This window comes from Alternaria alternata (genome assembly GCF_001642055.1).
Source record: "Alternaria alternata strain SRC1lrK2f unplaced genomic scaffold CC77scaffold_6, whole genome shotgun sequence".
Classification (NCBI taxonomy): domain Eukaryota; kingdom Fungi; phylum Ascomycota; class Dothideomycetes; order Pleosporales; family Pleosporaceae; genus Alternaria; species Alternaria alternata.
The window spans coordinates 1,357,447-1,375,203 of NW_017306195.1; the positions used below are offsets into that span (position 1 = coordinate 1,357,447).

Below are 17,757 nucleotides of genomic sequence, written 5' to 3' on the forward strand. Positions count from 1 at the left end.
TTCAACTATTGACCGATAAGCGGTGAACACCTTACTAGGAAACTACGCACAATAGATCAGCGACCGGACTCCTTGCGTGGTACTTCAAAATAAGGATGAACGCCCCCATCCGCTATGCAGAACTCCCCAGGAAAAGAGAAACTCGGACCATATGCTGTTTTGTAACGACAGACACCAAGAACCCTGATCATGCCTCGATCTGCCCAACATCTATATCTCCATATCCATGAACAGCCACTTCTTGCTTGTCAACTCCTCGCCTTGGCTGAACTCGTCGAGTGTCGTAAGACCGAAGCCGATCCAACCCAGATCCTTAGTCAGATTGTTAAGGGCGGCCTGATCGGCGTGGCGGTCGATGCAAAGGACGAGACGGTTGCAGGAGAAGTTATCGACTTCGCAAAGTTCGAGGAGGGCCATGAGACTGTAAAATGTTAGTACACCGATATCGGGAAAAAGCAATATACATTATGACGCACCCAGCCTTGAGGTCACCATTGATGACGGATTCATCGAAGAAGATGAACATGGCCCTCTCGTCCTCCTTCTCAGCAACAAACCCCCGGAACCTAATCCCACCAACGTAATCCCACATCTCGATGTAGTCGGATATCGCACCCTTCTCTTCCTCGAATCGCACCATTTCAGGCACATCAGATTCAGTCGAAGAGTCGGAGTAGCGACGTGCATCGATACCGTAGTCATTGGTAATAGCGGTGGTTGCAGTCGTAGCGTTGTCAGATGGCATACCCATCACTAGCGAGTTCTGGCGATGCTGGCTCCCCTCACCCAGGAATACAGATCGCAGTGTCTCGCAGAAGAGTCTCTCACACTCTCCCGTGATGGTGTATGCTGCCCCCCCTCTGCGCGCCTTTCCACCTCGAGTGGCGGACGCGTGTTTGGCGGCGAGGGGGGGACTTGAAGGGGGTGATGGAATTCCCTGCGAAAGTTAGTATACGTTCTCCACAGAACCGCAAGCATATACTATCCATCTCCGCTACAGAGAAGACGGTATTGTTCGGAGAGTAGGCGACGACATACCGAGCTGACCTCAGGAACACCACCCAGCCCCGGAAGACGGGGTAGTGGAGTAATGGAAGCCCTGGAGGCTGGCGGTAGCGGCGTTCACCGAGTAGCAGCTAGCGCGGACATTGCTCGCGGACGAGTACGAATGAATGCTACTATTACTACTCATACTACTACTGCTTCGTTTCGACGCCATTGCTACAGTATTGCCACGGTTGATTTAGTAGTCGGTGTAGGTTTGATGATAGTCGAAGGACGATGATGCGTAAGCAAGGTTGTTGGTTGAGGTGATCACGGTGTTGTTTGTCGTTGGTGTAACAGAGGGCTCGAGTGCAGGTTGACGTTGAAGTTGGGCGACGATGAAAGAGGAGTTGGGTTAAAGCGTTGTGGGGTCTTTGGGCTCGTGCACGCAGATGGCGATGTGAGTGGTGGGCCGCTAGCACTAGAATCTTCGCAATTTCGGACACCTCGGCTGCGCGTGAAGTCATAGCCACTGTTTCTGTAGGTATGTGAATTGAAAGCCTTTCTTAACGGCTTGACCGATCACTTCAATTGGGGGCATACGAAGCATATCTAGACACCAGACATGTTACTTGCAGATTATGTATTACTACATATTCGAGATGTCAACCGGAACACCGTAGAACTTTTCAAAGTAGCTTCCTCAGCGAAATTTTGCTCTTTGGCAACATCGCCTCGCTATATCATTTACAGATGACCCGCTATAGGAAAAGACATTGGCGAAGAGGACTGAGAGATCCTTCCTCCTTGCACGCATCTAATGAAACAGCCCAGATTATGCAAGTCGGATATCTCAGACGACGCGCTATGCAGTTGATACAGAGACGGAAAAGGAAACGGGAAGAGGCGCGAACGCACGCAGGCCAGTGGAGTCCTGCACAGGAGTGGAGTCGGATCCTGGTGGGGGCTGAGTGGACCCTATTGCGCGTAGGCAAAGTACTGACAGCGACATTTAACCGACGGAAATGCACTTGATGTCAAAGATCAAGTCAGAGTTGGGGGGAATGTCCGGGGGAGCACCCTTCTTGCCGTAAGCCATCGCGGCGGGGATAGTGAGACGACGCTCACCGCCAGCAGTCATGCCAGCGACACCGACGTCCCATCCCTTGATGACTTGACCGACACCGAGCTTGAAAGAGAATGGCTTGCCCTTCTTGTTGGCTATTTGATTGTTAGTTTGAGTCAAGACACGATTAGTTGGGGAAACTCACAATCAAACACCTTTCCGTTCTTGAGCTTGCCGATGTAGCGCATCTCGACACGGTCACCCTTCTTGGCGGCCTTGCCCTTACCCTCCTTCTTGTCGTCAACGATGACACCGCTGACGTTGCGAGGTCCCTTAGCGGCCTCCTTCTTTGCCTCTGGCTTGGCATCGACCTTGGGGGAGCCAGTTGGGCCCTGCTCAAGGTTCTTAGCGAACTGAACCTTCTTCTTGTCGCTGCTGGGGGTATCAACCTTCTCAGCCTTCTTCTCGGGCTCTGCAGCCTTGGCAACAGCCTGGCCGTCGTTCTTCTTCAGCTTCTTAGCTTCCTTCTTGCTAAGCTTGGCGTCACCATTCGTCTTGCTGATCATGTCATCAAGAGTGGCATCCTCCTCGGCAGCGCGCTTCTTGTTCTTCTTGCCGGCATCAACGAGCTTGGGAGCTTCCTCCTCGTCAGACTCAACCTCAGTGATCCTGGGGTCGTTCATACCGTCGAGCTCGTCGTCCTCAGACTCGTCCATCTCGTCGAGCTCATCCTCGTCAGAACCCATGTCGTAACCGAGGCCCTCAAGACCATCGTCCTCGTCATCCTCATCGTCATCCTCCTCGGGGAATACGAGGTAGTTACCAGTAACGTAAACATCGTGAGTACCGCTGACAGCAAGGTAGACTTCCTCGCCTTGGCGGACGGTGATGTCGAGAGGTTGTTGGTAGTGCTGCGCAAGTGTTAGTCAATATTGCTTAAAACATGATGCTCAAGCATACCTTTTCGGGGTCGAGAGTGCACAGGACAAGCTCCTCAGGCTCGTCCTCATCATCCTCATCATCCTCGTCATCCTCGTCGCTCAAATCGTCGTCGTCGGTGACCTTGGCCTTGCCCTTGGCCTTTCCCTTGCCGTTGGTCATGCCGTCAATGTCCATCTCGTCGGCCTCGAGCTCTTCTTGCAGCTTCTTGGTGAGGGCTGCCTGCTTGGCCTTCTTTGACCGGGCAGGGTCGCTGGGGCCACCGTTCTTCTCGTTCTCGCTGTCCTCGGAGTCGGACATATCCGAGTCGGCCTCAGGAAGCGCACCAGCAGCGCGCAGACGAGCAGCGATGGCCTCGATGTCGCCCTCCTCGTAGTCCTCATCATCATCATCCTCGCTGTCATAGTCTGAGGGCACGCGGATGAGCTTAAGGGTTGCGCGAGGGTGCTTGTGCTCATCATCGATTTGGGGCTCAGCATCTGGGTCGATAGCGGCCATAGTAATGCGGAACTGGTCATGGTTAGAACGCTTTTATCGATTTGCGAATGCGACAGAATTTTCTTTGGAAATTTCGGCGCAAAACTTTCGCATGGGCAAGCAAGCCACACGAGGCATCGAGAATACTCACAGTGACAGACTGGTCGACAGCAGCCAGGATGGGAATGCCTCCAGCCGGAATGCGACGTCCGTAGACGCCTACAGGAATGGACGACATGTTGAAAGCGGTCGTATGTTCGTAATCGGAGAAGCTGACGAAATTGGTGGGAGGAGAAAGTCGTCTGAAGTGTTCTTTGCTCAGGTAATTGCACAGCTCGGGGTCAGCTGGTAGAGCAGGATAGTAGTGAAAAGCGAGAAACTTGAGAGCAGCGACTTGGAGAGGTAGAAAAAGTTCGCCAAGTCCTGCAGCTTTCTCTTAGCGTGCTTTCACCGCCGGCAGAACGATCCACTTAGCCTTGCTAGCGTGACGTTATCGCGCTTTCAACGACGCGCCTCTCATCACCAACACCAATATCGACATGTCGCAGCCGACACACCCTCGCGACGCTCAATCATGACCCCGGCCCCGATGAACGCTCTTGACCCACCATACGACTGACACCATGGGCTCACGCCTAGAGAAGAACTCCGAGTCGGTCCGGAAGCGCATCGCCAGCCACAAGTTTGACGGCGAGGATGGGGAAGAGTACAAGGGTTCGGCCTTTGGCGGCTTTAACGACTACTTTAGGCGAAAGAAGATCAAACTCCAAAACCTCGATGCCGATATCCGACGCCAGGCCGGTGACAAGCCCCAGATATTCAAAGGGGTCGTGGCACATGTCAACGGCTACACCCAACCATCGCTCAACGATCTGCATACCCTTATAGTACAGCATGGCGGCGGCTTCATGCAATACCTGGACGGGAAGACTACGGTGACGCACATCATCGCCAGTAGTCTAACGCCGAAGAAGGTTGTTGAATTCCGGCGATACCGAATCGTAAAGCCCGCGTGGGTCGTCGACAGCATACAAGCGGGCAAGTTGCTGCCATGGAGCGAATACCGAGTGGTAGACGAAGGCGAGAAGCAGAACGTCCTGGCTTTTGGTAAGGATGGAATGACCAGCACGGCAAACGTCAAGACGAGGGGTTATCGGGATCAGACAGATGCCAGTTGGTACACAAGTCAGTTGAGGGGTAGTCAGGCCGGTCCTTCTAGTACGCCAACACCAGCCATCGGCACACGCTCGCACTCCTCGAATGAAGAGCAGCGACTTCCCACATCAGAGGATGACATCAAGGATCTGTCGCCCTCTCACCAGCCGGACAACGTGCTTGACCGACCCATATCTGGAAAGCCGAGTAGGGCTGCGAAGCTCGTCACACCACCCAAGACTAGCCCTGCGGTGGTCCCGGCGGATGTAGATGAGATTATCGACGATGTCCACGACAGCCTCTATACCGACCCGAGCCCACCTCTACCTCAACAGATCGAGTACGAGAATGAGATCGAAGCCAAATCGAGAAAGACGTCGCGCGCGCCAAACGCCCTAAAGCCTAAGGGACGGGAGCTTACTGCAGAAGAGCATAATGCCATACTTTTACGAGACCCGGACGTTCGCAAATCTACCGTCGTAGATCCTAACTTTCTAGAGCAATACTATCGCGAATCACGCCTTCATCACCTATCCACTTGGAAAGCCGACCTGAAAGCAGAAATGCAGGCAATAGCAGACGAGAAGAGCTCTTCCCAGAAAGCCAAACAAAAATGCACATCAGGCGCCCGGCGCTACATCCTACACGTGGATTTCGACAGTTTCTTCGCCGCTGTCAGCTTGAAGAAATGCCCAGAATACAAAGACAAACCCGCAGCGGTTGCACACGGCCAAGGTAGTGGCTCTGAAATTGCAAGTTGCAACTACCCAGCGCGTACGTACGGTGTCAAGAATGGCATGTGGATGAGGCGAGCTCAGGAGCTCTGTCCGGAACTCAAGATCTTGCCATATGACTTTCCTGAATACGAAGCCACTAGTCGTACGTTCTACGAGGCCATCATTGCTACAGGTGGATTGGTGCAGAGTGTAAGTATCGACGAAGCGCTCGTCGATGTCTCGAACCTTTGCATCGCTGCGGGTGGTAGCAATGGGAAGCAACATTCTGAAGGCAGCATTCATCGCGAGCAAGCAAAGGCCGAGGAAATTGCATTGAATCTACGGGATGAGGTCAGGTTAAAGACTGGTTGTAATGTCTCCGTCGGTATCGGTAGTAATGTCTTGCTCGCTAAAGTAGCGTTACGCAGAGCAAAGCCCGCTGGGCAGTACCAGATCAAACCCGAAGAGGTTTTAGACTTCATGGGCCAGCTCCAGGTACAAGATCTTCCTGGTGTTGCTTGGTCGATCGGCGGCAAGCTTGAAGACCAAGGAGTGAAACTTGTCAAGGATATTCGCGAGCTCACAAAAGAAAGACTCGTTCAGATTTTAGGACCCAAGACTGGAGAAAAGTTATACGAGTACTCAAGAGGCATTGACCGCCAAGAGCTGGGTGAGCAAGATATTCGCAAGTCTATCTCTGCTGAAGTGAACTGGGGCGTTCGGTTCGAGAATCAACAACAAGCTAATGATTTCATCGCAAGCTTATGTGGAGAGCTGTCGAAACGATTGTTGAGTCAGAGAGTAAAAGGCAGGCATTTCTCAATGAAGGTTATGCGACGCTCACCCGATGCTCCTCTCGACCCTCCCAAGCATCTCGGCCACGGCAAATGCGACACACATAGCAGGAGTGTGATGTTGGGTGTCGCCACTAATGCCAAGGAAATTCTCACGAAAGAGGCATTAGCTATGCTGCGCGGCTTGGGCTTTACCCCGGGTGAGCTTCGAGGGTTCGGTATGCAGTTGACGAAGCTTGAGCCTATGAAGAATGCTACAGATGGCAGTCTTGAAGGCTCTCAGCGAAGATTACAGTTCAAAGTCGGCCAAGGCGGACCTGTCCGTGCCGCGCGAGCTCCAAAACCTGTTGAAAACCCGATTGCAAAAGCGATCGTAGAGGACCCCATTCAAGACGATCCAGAGACCCCACGAAAGGCAAAAGCATCGTCAGGAAGCGAACATGTTCCATTTGGCGCTCCGACACTCAATGCATCAACACCTTCTCGCCGTCCGCTAAACATGTTAGGCACACAGTTCATCATGCCTACGCAGGTGGATCCTGATGTACTTGCCGAGCTACCAGAAGATATACGATCAAAACTCCTCCGCCAAACGCGCCAATCATCACCCACCCCCGCAAAAGTTGTAGAAAAAAGAGGTAACCCCAACACACCTACGAAAGCCATGGCTTTCGCCACAACAGCACTTCCCAACCAGTCTCAACTGGACCCTGATATCCTCGCTGCTCTGCCAGCAGAAGTTCGTGCCGAGGTACTTGCGCAGTATGATGCCAACAACACGCCCTTCTCTCCATCTCGCCGTCCAAAGGGCGTGGACCAAACGTTACTACCTCAATCGCCACGCAAGAATAGGATCATAGGTATCCCAGCTAAGAAACCCATTGTGCCAGTCAAACGTGGTAGAGGTCGTCCGCCAAGATCCGCAATGCTCGCCGCTGCTGCACAAGCAAAGTCCATTAGCATGACTGGCAAGACACTCACTCAAGCCAATTTTATCTCACTCAAGAACCCGGCACGAGAGAGTGTGAGCAGGGAGAACTCCGCAGGTCCAAGCGAAGATGCTTTCGAAACAAGCGATATTACCCAGCCGTCTGAAAGAGATGACCTTGACCTAGACTTCCTCGCTGAGCTACCCGAAGATGTTCGCAAAGAAGTTCTCGCGCAACACAAAGCTGACAAGATGAGTTCCTTTTGTCTCGCCTTAACCAGAAAGACCAAATCTGCACCCCTACCACAAGCACGTAACGAAGAACCTAAGATCAAAGTCTCTCGACCTGCAAAACCGACGTTTACCACTCAGAAACTCTCAGCGCAGGCAGATTTGAGAGGTGCCATGAGGCAATGGATTGGTGCTTTCATGGATGAAGGGCCTTATAACGAGGACGTTGTTGCATTGATCAAATATCTCAACAAAGTAGTCCTAGAAGAGAAGAACATGACCAAGGCAGTCGGTATGGTGAAATGGATTGACTATGTCATCAGTGACGAAGCACAAAAGGGAAGCTTCCCGAAGGAGCAATGGGAAGGCGCCCTTGTGCGGATTAAAGGAAGCGTTATCAAGGCGGTGAAAGACAGAGGGCTGGGCACAGTTTGTTTCGATTAGATTATGCTTTACGGTCTGTTACGAATGAATGAAAGAGTTGCACGCTATGTCTCCTGCCCTGTCAAGGGAGGGTATCTCTATGTTTAATCATTATACCCCATTTCTGTACGTGTGATGATACCAAGTCTCTTCGTTTTGTCAATATTTGAGGGCGATATCGCAAGGACTTGTAGTACATGGCCTCCGACTACTCGGTTTATCATTGTGGTGAGGACGAGGAGTATCATCGAGGATCTGTTTGCTAGTACCAAGCACAAAATTTTGGGGGAGGTACAGTTGACTGGCATCGACAGTCAAAAGCCTTGGCAGTGGGGTTTCCGCGTTTGCGCATGGAGTACGCAAATTCACTTATTCATGTCGACGAGTCATGTTGCAAGCACGGTTAAAGGATAGAGGCACGTGTATGGTCTTGTGTCACAGTGTTCTTGCCCTGTGCAGACCTCGTTTTTGAATCACACTGACCACTTCCCATAACTGACTACCGCTCTTACTCCATAACACCTGACCTTCTGCCGCTCCATTGTCCCCAAATTTGAGTTACAACATCTCCTTCATCCTGCGACCTCAAACACACACTCCTACTTCGCCCACATGCCGACCATCATGACAACGCTGATGGCTTCGCTTCTTTGGCTACTTGCCTACCTGAGCTGTGTTTCAGCGGTTCCCGTCGAGGTGTTTGCCAGCAACGACACCTCCATAGTCAGGCGCGGCACCACAAATGCAAGCAAACCCACCTAGATTGTAGTATCGTAAAACGTTCTTGCTAACAACGAGGTTCATCAGGCACTGCAATACCCATACTCCCTCCAACTCCTTCTTAGCGTCGTTGGGGTCCACCAATACCGCTGGTTCATCTACCAAGGCCCTCAAGGTATCGCTGTCGATCCCTGTGAGGATCATGACGGCCAGATGCCTGCGGAATTCAAGCGCGTCTTCTATGGTGTGATGTTCCAGGATGAGGATGATGCTATCAACCATCCCCCGTTTCCCGATCGCAAGGTAATTTGACCACCCATTGAGCTTGAGGTTGGGCCTTTTTGCTGCGTTTGCATGCTAATCCAGTTCTTGAACAGGTATACACCAAGATCGAATACTCTAATTACGATGACTGCAAGTACATAGGCACGGGTATCGATGCTGGGCAATTCCGATGTGGAGACCACTACATCATTGATTGCGCGAAGGACCCTAGATACGATGAGGCTACTATCAAGTGTGATGATGATCAGCTGCCGAAGTTCCATCGAGGGTATAATTGCGAGTTCTAAGCGGTTATGCCCAGTGCCCATAAGGCGATGGCGAAGGGCGTGAGATAGATGTAGATCTCTCACCAGTCTTGCGCACTGACTATCTCCTAAAATTCGAATCTCTCACTATGGTAATTTCTGTTTGCTCCACTGGACACTAGCCTTCTTTGGCCGCCGTGACTGCCTGCTCACGCCCGTTACCACGATCCAGTGATATTTTCTGTCTCCTACACCAGTCGAACACAGTCTATCAACTCACAGAATACTTACTCACATCATACGACCAAAGCATCCAAAGATTCTCGATAACGATGACTTCTTGGATCACCTTCCTTGTAGGCATTATCGCCTGCCTCGGCTTCGCTCTTGCCGCACCCGTTGAAGAGACCGCAAGCGACGTCACTCCAGTAAGTCGCATCACTATTGAAACGAAGCTTCATACTGACGCACTAAAGGGCGTACTGCGAGGCCAGGGCCCTTACCCCTACTCTCTACAGATCCAAATTTCGGAGGTCAAGCCCTTTTACTATGTTTGGGATATCTTCCAAGGACCTAGCGGCATTGCTGTGTACCCTTGCGGTGATACGCGCTTCGAGAAGGTCTATCATGGCGAGCCCGGATGGCATACCGACAAGCTAGACATGGTTCAGCCTCCCTTTCCCCAGAACTATGAACCTTTCGTCCCGGAGGTGAGTTGATATCTGCCACACGCTATATGCGTCGCGTCTGCTAAATCTCTTTCAGTTCGACGTCAAGATCAAGTACGGCAACCGTAACAACTGCGTCTATCACGCTACTGGTGTAGACCCTGGTCAATTCCATTGCGGCGACGAGTACATAGTCGACTGCAAAAAGGATTTTAGGTACGGGCAGCAGATTACTTGCGGAAACCCACGTCCCCGCTATGCTGCCGCTTGGGTTTGTGAATTCTGAACATGGGCAAGCGCTTACCCGCGGAGTGACGGCGATGGGGAACCAGGCTTTTCTCAGGCTATGATTAGGAATCTTAATCCGCCTTTAGCTATGGAGACGATACACTGTTCTGTGTAGCATGAATGAAAATGTCACAGTTGCATTCTCTTTCACCCTCGTTCTCATGTGCTTGAATACGTGCAGATCCGTGACCTCGTTTTGTTCTACGCACGTCCTAAATTTTCCGATCTTTTCCCGCCAGATGGATAAGTCAGCTTCGCCTAGTACCACAAAGAATAAAAGCTCCTCAGCGTAGACTTTTCGTTTACTTCTACCTTACCACCGAGTAGCACTGCCACCACTCGAACGAGCAAACTTGCAAACCACTCACCATGTTCGCGTGGTTCACTTTCCTTATATATGTGTCCGCAGGCCTCTTGCTTGTCTCCAGTCTCGCAACACCTATCCAGAACTTGAGCATGGAGTTGCAGAATAACCGCACCACACACGGCCTTGTAAGTTTCCAGCGTTTGTCCAGTCGCTCAGTTTTGCTAACCAATCACAGCAAGCGGAGGGATATACCAACTCCATCCAGATCATGCTTGATCGGGAATCATACAGGGACTACTATTGGGAGTTGTTTGTAGGTCCGTACGGCAAGAAAGCAAACCCTTGCGGGACAAACCACAAACCGTTCCGTCTCGCGGCCATGTCCGGTGTCTTCGGTTACGGACGAAATGATATCGATCATCCCCCGAACCCACCTGCGGTAGGTAAAACTCGTTCGATATACACAAGAAATGGTTCCTAGAGATATAAAAGGGATGGGTGACTGACGGTTTTGCAGATGGAGCTTTCCTTTGTGGACAATAGCAAGAACGAGTGCAAGTGGAAAACCGACGGCGGCGGTGACCCCGGTCAACTCATCTGTGGCGATTGGATGATTATGGATTGCGAGCGAGACGCGAGCTGGAACGACGGTGCTATCAATTGCCATGGCTTCTCGGTCCATCGAGACTGGGCTTGTAATTGGTAGACTGATATGGTCGGGCCATGGAATTGAACTCAGCAAACGAATCGTTTCCTCGCCCAAAGAGCGTACTGAAGATGGTGAAGTTAGATGGATCGTCACCGTAACGGGTAGAACTACTGAAGTACTAGAGTTCTTCTTAGTAAATAGATGATTACCAACCTACACGATGGGTAAATTCACGATCCGTATCATGGTCATCTGTCTACTTCTGGCAAGGCCTCACTAGGAGGGCGGTGTTTGTTCGCTTTGATCCGACCTGCGTCGTTTGACACCCGAGCAGTCTGCCGTCTACGTGTCAGCCCCTCAGTTTTGCCCAGCTTATAAGGTCTTCACTATAAGAACTGGCTCTGTGATATCATGCTTTCTTTCTCACACTACTCGTAGAAACAAGCAACACATACTGGACTGGAGACTGCACCAGCAAATACGAAAATGCTGTTCTCATTATTCATCGGCATAGTCGCTTTCTTACTGGGCACGGCTTCCGCTTACCCTACCGAGGACCCCGCCACACAGGTACCGGGCAATGATACCAAAATTTCCTCGGTCAGCATCCCAAACATCTAGAAAAACTTACCCGCTGATCCAGTCCAAAGGACTTCTACGATGCCTCCATCCAGGTCCTCCTTAACCGAGCATCGGGTACCGAGTACTACTGGGAAATGTTCCAAGGCCCATCTGGCCAAGCTGTTCAGCCCTGTACCTATCGTGATCCGTTCAAATTTGCCTCCATGAATGGCCCCTACCATTACGGGCGAGACGCCATCGACAATCCCCCGAGTGCTCCTGCTGTAAGTTCTCATACCCATCGCACTGGATTCTGCTAGGTGGTGGTTATACGGAGTTGCTAACCACGAGTCTTTAGATGGACCTCAAGCTCCTCAAGTGGATGGACCATGACGATTGCGTATGGAGGACGCACGGTAACGGCGATGTCGGGGAACTGATTTGTGGCGATTGGATGATCATGCCCTGTGAGCAAGATCCGGAATACTACAAGGGGGTTATCAATTGCAACGGTCGGTCTTATCATCGTATGTACTCTTGTAGGTACTAAGAGCGGCTGATCTCTGAAGCTGGATCGAGGACAACCTAGCTCCGAAGGTGCGTGCCCATGACCAAATTACCTAATTCTTACTGGTATATCTTACGCGCATTTACCTTGCTCAACCACCCCCCATAATAAACTCATAGGCGACAAGTCCTCCAGATTGATGTCGTTACGCATGTGAATCGCCAGAATGGTAAGTGAAACAGTCTTGTCCATTTCGATGTGTTCTCCAGGCAGCCTCCACATCACCACTGTAATTTGACTGCCTTTCACTGGTGAGAGTCCCCGCTCATAGGTCCAGGCACCCCGCTCTCTTTCTATATAAGCAGGTCTACCCCGAACAGATCTCTGCTCTCCTTCTACCCCACCACCTTCCGGCTTGCCAAGTATACCGGACTGCAAGCAATAGACAATCAACATGATTCATCTTTCCACCATCCTTGTCTGGGTCTTCGGGTTGTTGGCTGTTATCGCAGCCTCACCTATTTCCCAGCCTACGCCTTCCGATCTCACTGAACGCGCGGTACGACATCTCTTTATCTCCCAAAGGCTCCCAAGCTTCTACTAATACAAACAAGAATGATAGTTCGCTTCAACTCGTGTTCGGCGAAATGCTCGGCAACCACTTCTGGTGGCTCTTCCAGGGCCCTCTGGGCATTGGAGTCGACATGTGCGGCCTTGACGAGCAATTCGAGCTGGTTAAGTTATGGCCTCATCCTGGCACCGCCAACATAGACAGTCCGCCTTTTCCAACTAAAGTAAGCGCAACGTTTCCCACTATTGTCTCAGCGATCATGTAATGTCCTGACCGTACCTGCGGTCCACGTCTCAGTAAGAGTCAAGACTAACCACACCGCCAGATCACGGTTAAAGTCAGATATGATGGCCGCCAGGAATGCAGCTACTACAACGACGGCAAGGGAAATGCGGGACGTCTTGTATGCGCTGATCCGTCCCCCTATTCGACCGACTTCAAGCGCGACCCACAGTGGGATAAGCCGACAGAGGTTTGCAAAGGAAAACGAATGCATCGGGGATACTTTGTCGAGTACGGAACCTGAGACAACAAAGTACGACACACCATAATGAACAGACATGACGAGTCCTCTGAAAGACGACAGGGAGCTATGAATAATCTTCATCTTACGATGATGCATGGGCTTGTATAGGAGATAAATGAAGAGCCAGATTCAGTAAACTTTCGAATTTAGTGTGCGACATGAATATGGTGATGTGAGGCGATGTCAACGGTCAGATATAGGAGACACCAGCTTGCTGGGGGTGTTCGTAACAGGCAAACTGGTTTAGCTGGGTTAGAGGAGAAATTAGGGAGGTTGGTCACACACGGCCGCTCGATGACGATAGTGGCTAATTCTCAAAGCGTTAGCTCGTCTAGACTAATGTCCGCAGCTCTAATCGATCCCACACTAGGGGCCGGCATCTTCGTTCTCGATCTTCTCTTCTACAGCTATTTCTCCAACAAGCGTATATCCTCGGTCTTCCTTCGTCGCTGCCACAAATATTGCACTGCCCACAATCAAAAGCGCTCCGGCGTACTTCCACCATCCCGGGTCCAATCTCCACACAATCTTGTCGGCTACCATGGCGAACACTACCTGCACGTAAACGATGTGAAGCGCTCTCTTTGAATCGCCAGTCATCAAGCTGGCTGCCATGAGCCAATGCATGGCGAATCCCAAAATACCCAAGATGCAGACGAGCAGCCATTGTACAGCGGTCGCTGGGAAGCTCAAGCTCTGTTGCTGTATGATGAGCGATGCGCCGCTGAGTACGGTGCAAATAGGTGCGAAGTATGCAACGGTTGTGATCGGGTGTACGTGCCCCCCTAGGCAAGACATCGTCAAGAAGGAGACTGCGCCACCGACAACACCAACTAGGGCGGCACCAACAGCCAGCACATGGTCCTTGGGCGTGTTCGTCATATGAGCGTTCCAAGGCTGCAGTACGCAGAGCAAACCCAGAACCGCAACTAAAGCTGCGAGCATTTGAGCGACGGAACAGCGCTGCTGGCCTGGTAACAAGCCGAGTAGAAGAGCGGCTAAAACCGGCGCAAGGAAGTTGATCAGAGTCGCCTCAGCTAACGCGAGATAGCGCAGAGAGACGTAGAAGCCCCAAATTCCGAAGAAGCCGGCGATGCCTCGTACGATGAGAAGTGGGCGCAATTTGGTGGGACCGAAAACCCCACCAGGGGTTACCGCCGGAGAGACAAACACGTATGTCCAGGAAAGAATGGTGATTATTAGCATCATTGCGATGAGTATCTGGAAGCCATCAATACAAAAAGCTGGTGACTAATATCGAGTTGCCATACTTCGGAAGTGCCAATCGATTTGGTGTCCGAGCCGCTGCTGCCATCCGTTCGTAGGACGCGTCCCAATGTTGCTAGGATCGTGGAGCATATTTGGGCTGAAAGCATCAGTATTACACCAGCATTGCTCTGGAGAACAGCGTCCGCCTTGCTCGCAGCCTTGGAAATATTGTTTTTTATCAGCGATGTTGAAATCATGGTGTTGTGATGGGGTGAAGTACGAAAAGGACGCCTGCCAGGAGGATGCGGGGAACGTGAGACTTTATGTGCACGTTGTGCGTTTCACGCTTACTTGCGACGTGCTCTCCCCAACGGCGCACCGATATGGGATACACACGTGCGGTTGTCAATCATGCAGATCGAAAAATAAAGCATTACTTTCACGTTTGATGGTTCTACGCTGTTGGGCTTCAACGCACGGGTTCTTGAAAACTATAATGCGCACCCAACAAAGCTACCAACATATATCTACTGATACGCTATTTCGTTGTCCTTAATTGAATTCTACTGCACGATCATCATGAACTACACAAGAATTTGCCTGGTCATTCATTCTTTTCTTTTCCTAACAAGCTAATCTACTGAATCTTGTTAACAACATTGAGGAGTGCTTCTGAAATTTACATGAGACGTGGTTATATGCGTGAACTGATGTAACTCCCACCAGTGAACTCCTACAATGATCCTTGTTAGTCCACCCAAAGTCAAGCTCGACCTTGAGCAGAGTGCGGACTCTCTGCCCATACCTCTTTCGTTATGCGCCAGATCCATTCATTTCCGAACATCTTGTCTTCTATCCTTTCAGCTTGAAACCCTAACTTTTTGTTCATCAGACCCTTGAACGCAGCATTAGCGTCTACACAAGCTATGTGCACTTCGTCCATGCCCAGAACGCAAAAGCCATGGTCAATGACCATGCATAACGACTCGTATCCATAGCCTGAATTACGAAAGTCCGTCTCCAACATCAACCCCGCATCGCCTATCAGCTTTCCATCACTCTTCCTCCTGCCAATCCAACCCAAGCCGCCGGTGCCGACAGTCTTTCCGTCAATCACGACGACAATGTTGGCTCGCTGCAATGGTAAATTGACGACCTGCCATTGCTTGATCAGATGATCTATAGCTTCAGCACTATCCAGCCCGGTACATGACTTGTCGTACTGGATATTACGATAGTCAGTGAAGAGGCGTAGAAGTGCAGCAGCATCCTCCGCGCTAGGAAGTCGAAGATGCAGGTGGGGATATGTTAGAGAAGTGATGCATAAGCTGCTTGCACCATGGGTGGACAAAGCTGTTGAATGCGTGTAGAATGAGGTACTACCAGTAGCTGTAAGCGCGGGCTGATCGGCTTCTGCAGTCATGATGTGTGACGGAACGTTGGGGTGATATGAAGAGGGTCCAGAGTTACAGAAACAAGGACGGAGATAAATGTCACTACGAGAGAAGATAGTGCCTAGTGGGTGATCCTGAGTGTTGCTTACGCCCGGAGGTCATCCTTGCACCTGCAGTCTTGTGGCGCAAGCGCTAGTCCCTTGCGATACTCGACTGCTGTAAAGCGCGAACTTGCACGATCTGCGATGATCTAGTGCAAGTTCTCAGGTGACGGGAGACATGCCAGAACCGCAAATCAAAGGTCGTATAGATTGATGCGTGGAAATGCAGTGAGATAGCGGAAGTAATTGCTGACTTTCGAAGCCCAGTGTTCGTTTGGTGGAAGTCGGCTGATGGAAACACTGCGACATAGTCTCAAGCATCCCCAGATCATCTTGTTTTCAACTTCATAGCCTCTTCACCTTCTTTTTCGTTACGTATCACGTCTCATTCTACCTTCAGCAGCACTTGACATGATCGCCTCAGTAAATACTGCATGCGTGGATGTCGTCTGCTGCCTTGACGACATGCACCCCAACACCAGCTGCACTCTAGAAAGGCTTGTCGAATACTGCACAAGTCGCAATTCTGCTTCATGTGTTGTTGTTCGAGAAATGAGAGCATCCTTGTTCCTTGTCTGTGCCGCACTAGCGACAGAGGAATCAGAGTGGTCTCTGAAAGAAGCGATTTCTCAAGTTGCAGAGGTCGTCTATTCGCGTTCAAAGTCCGAAGGTGTCGCTTTCCTGTTCAGTGCAGCATCCGGCATTACGTTCGCCATGACTGCATCGAAATTCCATGCGGAAAGTTCGGTTCTGCTTTCGCCAACTGAGAAAGAATATTGTTCCCTAGAGAAGCCTGGGTCAGTCGACACATCTGTAACTTGGAGACCATATTTCCCGATACCCATGCGCAGCTCTTACGACACCTCCATCGACGGGGAGCCAGACACGATGGTATTGCAGCCCGTCGGAAGTCGATTGATCAGATATCTATCTCTCGCTTTGTTCGTCATCATACTTCTCTCCCTTAGCGCGCTCTTTCTCCCAGGGCAGAGGCACCCGTGGCGTCGCTTCGATGAGGTCGTCGGCAGCAACGGACCGCAATATCAGCTGCAACTGAAGCCGCAAAATGTAAGCCAGTGGGCTTCCAATGAGGATGATGTGCTGGATTCCAAGTGGTTCTTGAGAATCGATGATGGGTCTATCTATCCAAAGGAATTGCTCACTCCAGAAGAGGCGGAATATCAGGCTTGGCTCAGCGAGAGATATCCTGAGGTTGATGCTGTCAAAGCAAGAGGACTATATTTAGATGCAGACTACCTTTCACGGCCGGAGGAGAATGACATGCTGATTGACAAGTACTTTCACATCTCGCATTGCGTACATTCGATGCGAAGGTACTGGGTAGCCAAAGAGACAGGTAAGAGACTGCTCTGTCAGAAAGAATATCCTCGGCTTAACGGAATTAGGTCATCATATATGCCCCATGATCTTTCGTACTGGCACATGAACCACTGCTTTGAGAATATTCTCTTACCATAGGCATTACCCTCAGGGCCAAGAGGTACGGTGCCGACGGGATTCGAAAATGTGACACCGTACAACATATCTTGGGTGACGCGCGTTTGTTTTTGATCATATTTTCTTTGGCAATTCATGTGAAGTAGCATCTTCATCAATGCCACAAACCTTAGGCAAAATCATACGTGTTGTTGATGACGTAGTGTTCATCGTCATAGAGGTGGCTGGGAGTGGCAACCAAGAGATGTGAAACCGTTATTGTTTTTGTACCTACGTAAACACCAGACTTGCTGTCAACATTTATGGTGTAGCCGAAAAAGCTCCATGACAGCTAGCAGGCATGGTTGTGGGCATTCATTCTACTCATGCGGATGATGGGGCGGTGGTGTGCGGCATATCTGCCGAATGAGGCTTATCGCCCTTCACACACATGCTCAAGTTCCGGCACCACCCAAGGGCGAACTCCATCACTATCCCAGCTCCATGACGTCAGAATGCTTCGCGGAAGTTCTTCTTCTCCCTGTTTTCACATCAGTGTGCATCTTGATCCTACA

At 50.8% G+C, this 17,757-nt stretch overlaps 10 protein-coding genes across 10 annotated transcripts; 6 read left to right on the plus strand and 4 right to left on the minus strand.

Annotated features, from left to right (window-relative positions):
• Positions 1-76: 76 nt before the first annotated feature.
• On the minus strand, positions 77-1,147 carry CC77DRAFT_1018844 (hypothetical protein). Its single transcript, XM_018524704.1, has 2 exons — positions 477-1,147; positions 77-421 (listed from the first exon to the last, which is right to left on the minus strand). Exons 1-2 carry the CDS (start codon positions 749-751, stop codon positions 211-213), a joined length of 486 nt encoding a protein of 161 aa, XP_018388314.1. The 5' UTR covers positions 752-1,147; the 3' UTR covers positions 77-210.
• Positions 1,148-1,598: 451 nt separating this feature from the next.
• Positions 1,599-3,855, minus strand: CC77DRAFT_985585 (hypothetical protein). Its single transcript, XM_018536202.1, has 4 exons — positions 3,618-3,855; positions 3,011-3,499; positions 2,256-2,961; positions 1,599-2,205 (listed from the first exon to the last, which is right to left on the minus strand). The coding sequence occupies exons 1-4, from the start codon at positions 3,702-3,704 to the stop codon at positions 1,997-1,999; spliced, it is 1,491 nt and encodes a 496-aa protein (XP_018388315.1). The 5' UTR covers positions 3,705-3,855; the 3' UTR covers positions 1,599-1,996.
• Positions 3,856-3,971: 116 nt separating this feature from the next.
• On the plus strand, positions 3,972-7,793 carry CC77DRAFT_1018845 (DNA repair protein). The gene has a single exon (XM_018524705.1). It carries the CDS (start codon positions 4,090-4,092, stop codon positions 7,732-7,734), a length of 3,645 nt encoding a protein of 1,214 aa, XP_018388316.1. The 5' UTR covers positions 3,972-4,089; the 3' UTR covers positions 7,735-7,793.
• A 380-nt stretch (positions 7,794-8,173) lies between these two features.
• On the plus strand, positions 8,174-9,111 carry CC77DRAFT_1018846 (hypothetical protein). The gene is made up of 3 exons (XM_018524706.1): positions 8,174-8,457; positions 8,521-8,736; positions 8,811-9,111. Exons 1-3 carry the CDS (start codon positions 8,338-8,340, stop codon positions 9,003-9,005), a joined length of 531 nt encoding a protein of 176 aa, XP_018388317.1. The 5' UTR covers positions 8,174-8,337; the 3' UTR covers positions 9,006-9,111.
• Positions 9,112-9,295: 184 nt separating this feature from the next.
• Positions 9,296-11,006, plus strand: CC77DRAFT_959431 (hypothetical protein; the record flags this gene model as incomplete). The annotated part of the gene is made up of 5 exons (XM_018535574.1): positions 9,296-9,382; positions 9,440-9,673; positions 10,268-10,411; positions 10,435-10,665; positions 10,744-11,006. The coding sequence occupies 5 exons, from the start codon at positions 9,296-9,298 to the stop codon at positions 10,930-10,932; spliced, it is 885 nt and encodes a 294-aa protein (XP_018388318.1). The 3' UTR covers positions 10,933-11,006.
• A 355-nt stretch (positions 11,007-11,361) lies between these two features.
• On the plus strand, positions 11,362-11,986 carry CC77DRAFT_1059768 (hypothetical protein; the record flags this gene model as incomplete). The annotated part of the gene is made up of 3 exons (XM_018528274.1): positions 11,362-11,475; positions 11,526-11,720; positions 11,795-11,986. 3 exons carry the CDS (start codon positions 11,362-11,364, stop codon positions 11,984-11,986), a joined length of 501 nt encoding a protein of 166 aa, XP_018388319.1.
• Positions 11,987-12,152: 166 nt separating this feature from the next.
• On the plus strand, positions 12,153-13,114 carry CC77DRAFT_750739 (hypothetical protein). The gene is made up of 4 exons (XM_018533087.1): positions 12,153-12,173; positions 12,282-12,503; positions 12,559-12,738; positions 12,841-13,114. The coding sequence occupies exons 2-4, from the start codon at positions 12,399-12,401 to the stop codon at positions 13,039-13,041; spliced, it is 486 nt and encodes a 161-aa protein (XP_018388320.1). The 5' UTR covers positions 12,153-12,173; positions 12,282-12,398; the 3' UTR covers positions 13,042-13,114.
• Positions 13,115-13,407: 293 nt separating this feature from the next.
• Positions 13,408-14,507, minus strand: CC77DRAFT_1093337 (hypothetical protein; the record flags this gene model as incomplete). Its single annotated transcript, XM_018529676.1, has 2 exons — positions 13,408-14,262; positions 14,313-14,507. The coding sequence occupies 2 exons, from the start codon at positions 14,505-14,507 to the stop codon at positions 13,408-13,410; spliced, it is 1,050 nt and encodes a 349-aa protein (XP_018388321.1).
• A 342-nt stretch (positions 14,508-14,849) lies between these two features.
• Positions 14,850-15,762, minus strand: CC77DRAFT_1018851 (acyl-CoA N-acyltransferase). The gene has a single exon (XM_018524707.1). The coding sequence runs from the start codon at positions 15,671-15,673 to the stop codon at positions 15,014-15,016; it is 660 nt and encodes a 219-aa protein (XP_018388322.1). The 5' UTR covers positions 15,674-15,762; the 3' UTR covers positions 14,850-15,013.
• A 535-nt stretch (positions 15,763-16,297) lies between these two features.
• Positions 16,298-17,192, plus strand: CC77DRAFT_1059772 (hypothetical protein; the record flags this gene model as incomplete). Its single annotated transcript, XM_018528275.1, has 2 exons — positions 16,298-17,102; positions 17,152-17,192. The coding sequence occupies 2 exons, from the start codon at positions 16,298-16,300 to the stop codon at positions 17,190-17,192; spliced, it is 846 nt and encodes a 281-aa protein (XP_018388323.1).
• Positions 17,193-17,757: the final 565 nt, after the last annotated feature.